The 12,132-nt window shown below is 43.8% G+C and overlaps 1 protein-coding gene across 1 annotated transcript in view; it reads left to right on the forward strand.

Annotated features, from left to right (window-relative positions):
* The window catches only part of SCFD2 (sec1 family domain containing 2), a 391,182-nt gene that overhangs the window by 350,746 nt on the left and 28,304 nt on the right, over positions 1-12,132 (forward strand). Inside the window, exon 7 of the mRNA XM_043906784.1 lies at positions 7,124-7,258. Within this exon, the coding sequence (XP_043762719.1) occupies positions 7,124-7,258 (135 nt within the window). The remainder of the gene's footprint in view (positions 1-7,123; positions 7,259-12,132) is intronic.

A 12,132-nucleotide genomic window follows, 5' to 3' on the forward strand; every position in this document is an offset into this window, starting at 1 on the left:
CTACTGACGTCCGCGTGCCCTAGAGCCCAAGCTGTGCAACAAGGGAAAGCACTGCAGTGAGAAGACCAAGCACTGCATCTAGGCAGCAGCCCCACCTCACTGCCATAGAGAAAAGCCCGTGTAACAATGAAGGCCCAACACAGCCAAAATTAAAAGCAAAATTATTTTTAAAAATTGCTATCATATAAGAAGACAATCATGTGACAATGTCGTGTGAATGTCATAGGAGAGAGTGCAGTCAGAAAAAGCGAGTATTACATTACAGAGGTATGAGAGGCAGTTCATTAAGAAAAGCACTTTGATTATTTCTCTGGATTATGTGATGTGTCTGTTGTCTGTGGCTTTTCCGTACTTAATTTGTGGCTGCTTTTCTCAATCTAAATAAATGTTCTCTACGTATCTTAAAAAATAATAAAACGTGTTTACAGCCTTGCCCAGTAACATTCCATGACCGCAAAGTCCAGAGAATGAAGGTGTAAGGGAATAGCACTTCCAAATCTCTGCTCACCCTCAAGGGGAGGCTGACTCGAAGGGCCTTTCTCCCTAGAGCTGCAGTCCCCAGGGCTGAGCTGAACGTGGAGAAAGGGGATGTCTAACCCCCCATGCTTCCTTCTTCCCCTGTCTCCAGTCTACACAGGGGCTCCAGGGGCCCTGAGCACAGACCGGTCACCCTGGCATCCTGTGCCTCGCATGGAGGGGGCCCCGGCATAGTGTTCTTGCTGGACAGGGGACCGCCTCTTCCCTGCACCTGAGCTCTTCTTGGGGTCACTGGTCATCCTGCTTGCGAAGGTGCATCCAGCGGCGAGCAGCAGCCTTCTTCTGGTGTTTGTAGGCTGAGCGGTGTACTCCCTCCTCTCTGAAATGTGACAGCCTGTGTGTCTGTCTCTGGTTCTGCCCAGTGTTATTCTGTATCACTATATGTAGACTAATAAAAGAAATAACTGTCAGCTCCTGGAAAGAAGAAGTGGGCTTTTTATTTATCTTCTTTTTGTGCTTTGTAACAGAATTTTATTAAGTTGCAAGTAGCAGAAATCTGAAACATAGTGGCTTAAACATCTAGGTTTTGTCTTGTCACATATGTAGGTTCTGATTCAGTCCTTCTGTGTTGTAGTAATGCCACGAGTCTCCACTGACCCAGATTTCTTCCAGCTCTCTGCTCTAGCATCTCCAAGAAATGGTTCAGGTTTCCACAGTGGCTGCTGGGACTGCCGCCATCACTTTCATATTCCAGGCAGCAGAAAAGAGAAAGGGGAGGAAACTTTCTAGAAGTCCCATTCCCCTTCTCCTTGCATATCATTCTCCAAAACTTCCAGACTCAGCAGCAAGAAAGGCTGCAGAATGGAGTCTTTCAGCCGATTGATCATGTGCCTGGCCAAAAACTGGTTCTATTTCTAAGGAAGCAGTTGATAAATATTTGTTAAGTTAGCAGAGTATTGGCCAAAGGACTTCTCTGTGGAGAGCAGTTTAGAGAGATTAAAGTTTAAGAGATTAAATATCCAGAAAGGCTGAGATGGTAGAAAATTTCTCAAGACAGTTTACACAGGGAGGAGGGCTTGGAAAATTCAGAGGCCATTCTGGACTTGGAAAATTCAGAGGCCATTCTGTGAACTTTTTTTTTAACATTGAAAATACATATTGGATTGTTTTGATTCCAAAATTATACCTGTTAATTTCTGAAGTTTTGGAAAAAGAAGAAAAGAGAGTCCCCTACTCACAGAACCTAGCGTTAGCCCTCGTTTACATTTTCATGTGCTTTATTCCAACCTCTTCCAGACATAAATAACTTATTAATTTTTAACAAGTGAGGGAAAAAAGACCATTCTTGATCTGTGTGAGTATGTGTGGGTGTAGATGTGTGTGTAGTGGTGTTTTAACTGCTTTTTAAAAAAGGAATACAGTGAAAAGACTTCCTCCCACCTTTGTCTCTTCTGTGGCCCTCCACTTCATGATCACTGCTCATGGTGGTTCTGGATATCACACCGAGTTTATTTTTTGCATGTTTCAGCAAATGCACACTTTCATATTCCCTTTGGCACATTTTACGCGAGCGCCTGTTATTCGTACTGCTCCTCATCTTGCTTTCTCCACTCACAATTTATTCTCACCTCCCTTTCTCCTATCAACACAGAGCTCCCCTCCTCACTTCCACAGCATTCCTTCATGTGGATGGATTCCGTTTGTTAAACAGCTCCCTACTGATGGGCACATGAGTTTGCAATCTTTTGCTGTAATAAACAAATAGACTTTTATGGATCTCATTTGCATACAGTAGCATATTTGTAGGATTAAGTCTTAGATGTGGGATTGCTAGGTGAGATGCATTCATAACTTTGATAGGTATCTCCAGATTACTCTCTACGCTGATTGTAACAATTTACACTCCCACCAGCAGTATATGAGCATGTCTGTTTCCCTATGACCTCATCAAAAGAGTGTATTTTCAAACTTCTGCATTTTTGCCTGTATGATAAATTTTAAAAATCTAACTTGGTGTTACAGCTTTATAATGAGGAGGTTGACTCATAGCTTTGTTTGTTTTTAAATTTCCATGTCTCTGCTCACTGCTTTCCCTTTCGTGAACATTTGCCTATGAGATCTTTGGGCACGCAATGGTCTGTTTAATTAATAAACAGAGGAGAGCTGCAGCCTCAATTCAACAGTTGCTATTTCTCCCTGCATCTTGTCCCTGTTAAATGCTCTAGTTACCTTCTAGCTGAGTGATTATTTATGATTGTGATGATTTATACCCTGATTTATTTCTAAGATATTTCAAGTCAGAAAGTTGGAATGAGGGGAAACTAAGAGTAAAGCATGACTGTAGGGAAAGCAAGACGAGGCCAGAGATGAAGTCAGCGCCCCAGATGTCCTCAACACTGACTAGAGGTCGGTCACAGATCTGGCCAGTACGAAGAGAGACACAGTTCACTGCATCTCTGCAGTGCTGGCCTTCCGGAGTCTGTGATAGATACAGCAGAGTGCTTCGAGAGTAGACACTCCTCCTCCTTCGCCCTCATGGTCCCACTGGGGTGCTGTACAGATCTGGAGCAGCAAAGGCAGCCACACGACTGGGAGGAAAGCAGTCCCGTTGATGGGAAGGGAAGCGGAGAGAAGCTTGGTAGTAAGGAGACCCGGGGAAAGGAGGAAGGGAATGTGCTTAGAATACACACTGGTCAGAGGCAGCTGCCTCCAAAAATTACCTGGATAGATGTAGCACCATTTACCAAACTGTAGGTGTTGCAAATTCATATCAACTTAATTCTACTGAAATTCTTTTTTTTTTTTTAATTTATTCATTTATTTGACTGTGCCAGGTCTTGGCTGTGGCATGTGGAATCTTTAGTTGCAGCATGCGGGGTCTAGTTCCCTTATCAGGGATTGAACCCAGGCCCCCTGCATTGGGAGTGTGGAGTCTTAGCCACTGGACCACCAGGGAAGTCCCCTACTGAAATTCTTATTCACGTGGCATCCTTTCTCTAAGTCCCGACCTTGGTCAGATTTCTTTGGGGCATCTTGGCTTATTTTTCTGGGCAAGTTGTACTTGGAGTTGACTTCTCTAGAAAAAGAAGATTGCTTTGGGCTTGGTTAGTGACAATACATTGTAAGAAAACATTTGGGATCCTAAAGGAAGGGAGCATAATTCTAAGAATGTTTAGGAAAGACCTGAGAACATCTTCATGTCTATCTAAGTTGACAATATTTTGCTTTTCAGCATACTTCATGCTGAAGGGAATGGCAAACCACTTCAGTATTCTTACCTTGAGAACCCCATGAAGAGAATAAAAAGGCAAAAAGATATGACACTGAAAGATGAACTCCCCAGATCAGTAGGTGCCCAATATGCTACTGGAGAAGAGCAGACAAATAGCTCCAAAAAGAATTAAGAGGCTGAATCAAAGCAAAAATAGCACCTGATTGTGGATGCCACTGGTGATGAAAGTAAAGTTCAAAGCATAGAAACCTGGAATGTGAGGTCCATGAATCAAGGTAAATTGGAAGTGGTCAAACAGGAGATGGCAAGAATGAATATTGACATTTTAGGAATCAGTAAGCTAAAATGGAATGGAAAGGGTGAATTTAATTCAAATGACCATTATAACTACTATTGTGGGCAAGAATCCCTTAGAAGAAATGGAGTAGCCCTCAGTATCAACAAAAGAGTCGAAAGTACAGTACTTGGGTGCAGTTTCAAAAAACGACAAAATGATCTCTGTTCGTTTCCAAGGCAAACCATTCAGTATCACAGTAATCCAAGTCTATGCCCCTGCCACTAATGCTGAAGAAGCTGAAGTTGAACGGTTCTATGAAGACCTACAAGACCTTCTAGAACTAACATCAAGAAAAGATGTCCTTTTCATTATAGGGGACTGGAATGCAAAAGTAGGAAGTCAAGAGATACCTGGAGTAACGGGCAAGTTTGTCCTTGGAGTACAGAATGAAGCAGGGCAAAGGCTATCAGAGTTCTGCCAAGAGAATGCACCGGTCATAACAAACACCCTCTCCCAACAACACAAGAGATGACTCTACACATGGACTTCACCAGATGATCAACACCAAAATCAGATTGATTATATTCTTTGCAGTGGAAGATGGAGAAGCTGTATACAGTCAGCAAAAACAAGACCAGGAGCTGACTGTGGCTCAGATCATGAACTCCCTATTGCCAAATTCAGACGTAAATTGAAGAAAGTAGGGAAAACCTCTAGACCATTCAGGTATGACCTAAATCTAATCCCTTTTGATTATACAGTGGAAGTAACAGATAGATTCAAAGAATTAGATCTGATAGACAGAGTGCCTGAAGAACTATGGACAGAGATTCCTAACACTGTACAGGAGGCGATGATCGAAACCATCCCCAAGAAAAAGAAATGCGAAAAGGCAAGATGGTTGTCTGAGGAGGGCTTACAGATAGCTGAGAAAAGAAGATAAGAGAAAGGAAAAGGAGAAAAGGAAAGATATATCCATCTGAATGCAGAGTTCCAAAGAATAGCAAGGAGAGATAAGAAAGCCTTCCTCACTGATCAATGCAAAGAAATAGAGGAAAACAACAGAATGGGAAAGACTAGAGATCTCTTCAAGAAAATCAGAGATACCAAGGGAACATTTCATTCAAAGATGGGCTCAATAAAGGACAGAAATGGTAGGGACCTAACAGAAGCAGAAGATATTAAGAAGAGGTGGCAGGAATACACAGAAGAACTGTACAAAAAAGATCTTCATGACCCAGATAATCATGATGGTGTGATCACTCACACTCACCTAGAGCCAGACATCCTGGAATGTGAGGTCAGGTGGGCCTTAGGAAGCATCTCTACGAATAAAGCTAGTGAAGGTGATGGGATTCCAGCTGAGCTATTTAAAATCCTAAAAGATGATGCTGTGAAAGTGCTGCACTCAATATATCAGCAAATGTGGAAAACTCAGCAGTGGACACAGGACTGGAAAAGGTCAGTTTTCATTCTAATCCCAGAGAAAGACAATGGCAAAGAATGTTCAGAATACTGCATAATTGCACTCATCTCACACGCTGGCAAAGTAATGCTCAAAATTCTCCAAGCTATGTTTCAACAGTGCATGAACTGAGAACCTCCAGATATTCAAGCTGGGTTTAGAAAAGGCAGAGGAACCAGAGATCAAATTGCCAACATCCATTGGATCATAGAGAATGCAAGAGAATTCCAAAAACATCTACTTCGGCTTCATTGACTATTCTAAAGACTTTGACTGGGTGGATCACGACAAACTGGGGAAAATTTTTCAAGAGATAGGAATACCAGACCACCTTACCTATCTCCTGAGAAATCTGTATGTAGGTCAAGAAGCAACAGTTAGCACTGAACGTGGAACATCAGACTGGTTCCAAATTGGGAAAGGAGTACGTCAAGGCTGTATATTGTCACCTTGCTTATTTAACTTAAATGCAGAGTACATCATGCAAAATGCCAGGCTGGACAAAGCACAAGCTAGAATCAAGATTGCTGGGAGAAATATCAATAACCTCAGCTATGCAGATAGCACCACCCTTATAGCAGAAAGTGAAGAGGAAGTAAAAAGCCTCTTGATGAAAATGAAAGAGGAGAGTGAAAAAACCTGGCTTAAACCTCAACATTCAGAAAACTAAGATCATGGCATCCAGTCCCATCACTTCATGGCAAATAGATGGGGAAACAGTGGAAACAGTGAGAGACTATTTTGGGGGGCTCCAAAATCACTGCAGATGGTGACTGCAGCTATGAAATTAAAAGACACCTTTTCCTTGGAAGAAAAGCTATGACCAACCTAGACAGCATGTTAAAAAGCAGAGACATTACTTTGCCAGCAAATGTCCATCTAGTCAAAGCTATGGTTTTTCCAGTAGTCATGTATGGATGCGAGAATTGGACCATAAAGAAATCTGAGTGCCAAAGAATTGATGTTTTTGAACTGTGATATTGGAGAAGACTCTTGAGAGTCCCTTGGACAGCATGGAGACCAAACCAGTCAATCCTAAAGGAAATCAAACCTGAATATTCATTGGAAGAACTGATGCTGAAGCTATAGTTCCAATACACTGGCCACGTGATGCAAAGAGCTGGCTCATTAGAAAAGACCCAGATGCTGGAAAGGATTGAAGGCAGGAGGAGAAGGGGACGACAGAGATGAGATGGTTGGATGGCATCACTGACTTGATGGACATGAGTTTGAGGAAGCTCCAGGGGTTGGTGATGGACAGGGGAAGGTTGGTGATGGACACGCTAGGGAAGCCTAGCGTGCTGCAGTCTTTTGGTTGCAAAGAGTCGGACATGACTGAGTGACTGAACTGAACTTATACTTCAGGCATTAAATTGTCACTTTAAATCTAGATTGAAAAATCAGCCATCCTATAACTATAGCTCTGGTAAGAATTGTTTGCTTGTGAAAGGGTGTATGAGAAACAAAAAATAGTGCTAGTATAGTGGAATAAACATTTTTCCCAAAAAATCAATGTTGTTATATTGTCTTTTCACACACACACAAAACCATAGCCATTGCTCAGGATCAAAAATAAACTTGTTTTGCTTCGTTTGGTTCAGATAAAGCAATCTTCTCTCCAGACGAACCAAACAAACCCTTTTACTTACAGCACAATATTTTGTCTTTCCAGGCATCCTATAAACCACTGTTGAAGCAGGTTGTGGAGGAAATATTTAATCCCGAGAGGCCAGATCCAGCTGACATTGAACACATGTCTTCAGGCCTCACTGATCTCCTTAAAACTGGATTCAGCATGTTCATGAAGGTAAAGTCACTGTGACAAGGTAATCCTAAGTGTAATGCTGTCTTTGCTGGGCTTGAAAATGCTGGTACCTCCTTAACCCTGGTGAGTATCACAGAAGAGAATGTCTGGCCTTTCTGAAATCAGGTACAATCTTCATGTAACTTTTGCTTATAAGCAGCCTGACCCTCTAGCTTCCCTTGACCTAAGTATTATGATCTTTTCTGATCAAGAGGTAAGGACAGAGCTTCCTCCAGGGTAGCGCTACTGAAAGTATCCCTCCTGGTTCACACTTTCACTTAACACAAATCCACATACAGATCTTAGTGGTAGTTTTGTGCCCTTAATTCTAGAGCTTACTGTGTGGGATAACAAGTAACTCTCCTCAGTCATATAACCAGCATTATCCCACAATCCATTTGAAAATGACTTTTAATTTGGCTTAACAGACTCCTGGGTGACAAGTACGAGAATTTCTCTAGCTAATATCGAGACTAAGTCAAAATTACCAAACCGCCTTTGCAGTGGGGATGAAAGGAGGAAAAGTACACAAATGTGATCTATTTTTAACCCACTGTAAAGTTTCTAAATTTAAAAAGCTCTAAATGAGATTACAGGCTGACCTCCTCGTCTATGCCAGGATTTCGGTTGTAATAACTCTTGGAAATAACAGAATGTTTTGCCAGTTTCAAAGCGTCTTTGAAATCATGAATTAATCTTCATAGATGATCTGGCCTTTCAGAGTTCAATAAATGCATATGCCAGGAAAACTGGTCCGCTCCAAAAGCCAGAGGGCGGAAGCCAGTCAGACTCTAAACCAAGCAGCGAGCAGCTGGAATGGACTGTAGGTCTCCTCCCCAGTGCTTCCAGTCATCATCAGCTTCTGATGCAACATGTAGCTGGGGCATTTTCCCTCTATCTGTTTGTTTTTTTTTTTTTTTAAATAATACAGCACAGATCAGCTTCTCAAAAGTGTTCAAGGGCTCCTGTGTAAATGTGAGCCAGGGTTGTCTAGCAGCTCTTCATACTGGCTGGTTTTTACAGATGCTTCCAAGCTAGATGTGCTCTCTGACTTTCTCCACCTGAGCACTCTATTGCTTCATTCATAAGCTTGGACTTAATCTTGAAGAGAAACTAAAATAAGAAGTGTGGATTTTCCTGCCCTCGTTGGTCAGGTCTGAGCGCAGCCCACTGTGACCTTTTGCAGTCAGCCTGCTGCATCCAGAGTCTGGCCAAGGGCCCAAGTGGAGGCTCGAACCCGCCTGAGCAGAGCGCTGATTCGCAAAGAGGCGCGGTGTCAGTGAGAGGAGGCCTTAACTTGCCCGAACATAACTCGCCAGTGATGTTCTACAGAAGAACGGTTTCCTGGCAAAAGGGTTCTGTGACAAAATATGTCACAGACATTATTAAACAGAAAATTAAACCGAAAGTCTTTGCTGTCACATGTCACAGTGCCTTTAATACGCTAATGGACTTCGCAACTCTCCGACGGCTGACTCAGGCCGTCTGTTGTAGGAGGACGGTCCACTTGTATTTTCCATCACTGTTTCATGAACCATGAGACATCACATCTTTAAATTACCCTTTTAAACTCTACAGAGTGTTTTCTGCAGCTCTCCTTGCAGTCGGAAGCTTCACTGTCCTGAGACGGGCTTTGCCTGGGGGATGTTTAGGACTGTCCTGGGCCATCACTGGGCTGCCAAGTTTCTCTCCATTCAAATCCCTGGAGTTAGGGCTCATACAGAGATGCTCCTGCCCCCAGAGATGGATCCCAAAGGGAGGTTTCCATTTAATGGATTTAAGAAAAAAGAATTGTGCATTCTCCCAGCAGCTGCCAGGACCCACTCCTCAGACCCCAGCTGCTGGGCCTCTGCACTCACTTACCAGGGGCGTCTCATTTGTCTGCAGGTGGTGGGAGAGTCTTGGTGGGCTAGGCAGAACCTTCCCCACCCCAGCACCCCAAGGGAGAATCGTTTTATTTTGTTTCTACCTGGACCTCTATGGCTGGCTCTTCTCATCATTCCAGAGAACTTGGCAAGGAAAGTTACTGGCAGCCCACGTGTCAGGGTTTGAACAAAACTGTGGTAAATGAAAAGAGGAACACTGGGCTTTGAGGAACCGCTTTGGTTTGGTTTAAGGCCGGTGGAAAGAAGAGGATGTGGAGGGAGGAGGCAGAGGCTCTCATGGCCACGGCCGTTCACCAGTTTCCCTGGTCCTGTTCTCGGAGGCTTCTCACTACCAGAGTCAGGCAGCTAAGCTGTGGTTACCTGTACCCGCGGATCAGCCATCCTCACATTCAGACCTTACAATGACCCTTTCATTATCCCTGCTTTACCCACAGGGAAACTGAAGCCCAGAAGGGGTAAGCAGTAGATATGAGCTTTCAGAAGGCTCGGGTTGGGTCGTCCTCCCCCTCTTCTAGGTGTTTTCTGAACAGCACACAGGAAGTGGGACACCAGGATTCGTCCCCAGACCCATCTTATTCCAAAGCCCACGCAACACTTCTTGGCACCAGGATGCTACCGGGTATTCTGTTGGAAGTTCAGTATTCATGTCATGAACTCTTTTCTTCCTGCTGACTCATTAGCACAGATGCTTTTCCTCTCCAGTATCTACGCAGTGCCTCAATCAGTTCCCAGCCCGGAGTGAACCTCAGAACAGCCCAGGTGGGGGCACTCTCCCGCGGTCATCTGCTGGGACTGCTTCTCTGGGACTCAGTCCAGGGACTCCTGGGCCGTACAGCCCCGGGAGGAGAAATGTGCGCAGCGGTGTTGGGTTGCCTCCATACGCTGCAGCTTCATTCTGTATCAGCGGCCGACAGCCATTGCTTTCCTGCCACTTGCTGCCCTGCTCTTTGCCTCTGGGACCTGTTTCCCCCTCTTCTCACTCAGAGCCAACCGAAGCTAAGCCTGAAAGGACCAAACAAAACCTGATGAAATAAAGGTGTCCATGCGGCCTCCTTCTCTGCTTGGGGTGCTGCTCGTCCAAATGGGAGCTCCGTGGTGCCAGAAAGGGAGCTGTCTCTGGACTCACATGGTTTCACAGGTGACATTGGCTCAGAGTCATCAGAGGGAGAACCTGCAGCCTAGGCAGGGGGTGAGAAGCTGGGGAGAGATGTGCTAGTAAGTAGACGAGTAGATGTTCCCGCAGGGTGTGCTTGGGCCCCACAGCGGTGACAGGAAGACCATAGGGGAGGGGTTTCCAGGCCCCAGGGTATCGTCAGGGCGCCTTACCTGGTGCACACACCACTGCGGCTGCCTGTACTCCCGCTTTTTCATGATACATCTCTGTCATTACACACTGCAGTGAAGGGAAAGTCGCTCAGTCATGTCCGACGCTTTGTGGACTATAAATTGATTTGATAATAGCACCCACTTTATAGGGCAGTTGTGAGAATGCAGTGAGTTCATGCATACAACGGTGCCTGTCCTACAGTAAGTGCTAGTTCAGTCGTGTCCGACTCCCTGTGCCCCATGAACCGCAGCACGCCAGGCCTCCCTGTCCATCACCAACTTCCGGAGTTCACCCAAACCCATGTCCATTGAGTCGGTGATGCCATCCAACCATCTCATCTTCTGTCGTCCCCTCTCCTCCTGCCCTCAATCTTTCTCAGCATCAGGGTCTTTTTTAATGAGTCAGCTCTCCACATCAGGTGGCCAAAGTATTGGAGTTTCAGCTTCAACATCAGTCCCTCCAATGAACACCCAGGACTGATCTCCTTCAGGATGAACTGGTTGGATCTCCTTGCAGTCCAACGGACTCTCAAGAGTCTTCTCCAACACCACAGTTCAAAAGCATCAATTCTTCTGTGTTTAGCTTTCTTAGTCCAACTCTCACATCCATACATGACCACTGGAAAAACCATAGCCTTGACTAGACGGACCTTTGTTAGCAAAGTAATGTCTCTGCTTTTTTTTTTTTTTTTCTTTTTAACCATCTATTTCTGTTTATTTGAAAGTAGGACCTCACAGATTTTTCTTCTATATCTCATTTTTTCTCCTGTATTTTCCAAACTTTTTGTTGTATATCTAGAACACATCCTTGACTGATAGGAAATTATCAGATTATTAACTTGTGTCTTGAACTATATTATTATAGTTCATTATAATATATGCTTCTGAACACCATGTTAGTCTCAGGTTAAATATACTTGCTTGTAGGAATCCAAATAATTTTTGGAATGAATTTATCAATATGTTTGGAAACATCTTAATTTTCACTGAATTTCAAAAATTTTCACTCAGGTATTGTTATTTAAACATAGTGAAGGAATAAAGGAAAAATAATGCTTTTTAATATGCTATCAGGTTAGTCATAACTTTCCTTCCAAGGAGTAAGCATCCTTTAATTTCATGGGTGCAATCACCATCTGCAGTGATTTTGGAGTCCAGAAAAATAAAGTCAGCCACTGTTTCACTGTTTCCCCATCTATTTCCCATGAAGTGATAGGACCAGATGCCATGATCTTAGTTTTCTGAATGTTGAGCTTTAAGCCCATGTTTTTACTCTCCTCTTTCACTTTCATCAAGAGGCTTTTTAGTTCCTCTTCACTTCCTGCCATAAGGGTGGTGTCATCTGCATATCTGAGGTTATTGCTATTTCTCCCGGCAATCTTGATTCCAGCTTGTGCTTCATCCAGCCCAGCGTTTCTGATGATGTACTCTGCATATAAGTTAACTAAGCAGGGTGACAATATACAACCTTGATGTACTCCTTTTCCTATTTGGAACCAGTCTGTTGTTCCATGTCCAGTTCTAACTGTTGCTTCCTGACCTGCATACAGATTTCTCAGGAGGCAGGTCAGGTGGTCTGGTATTCCCATCTCTTTCAGAATTTTCCAGTTTATTGTGATCCACAAAATCAAAGGCTTTGGCATAGTCAATAAAGCAGAAATAGAT

Source organism: Cervus elaphus, chromosome 6 (assembly GCF_910594005.1).
Source record: "Cervus elaphus chromosome 6, mCerEla1.1, whole genome shotgun sequence".
NCBI classification, from domain to species: Eukaryota; Metazoa; Chordata; class Mammalia; order Artiodactyla; family Cervidae; genus Cervus; species Cervus elaphus.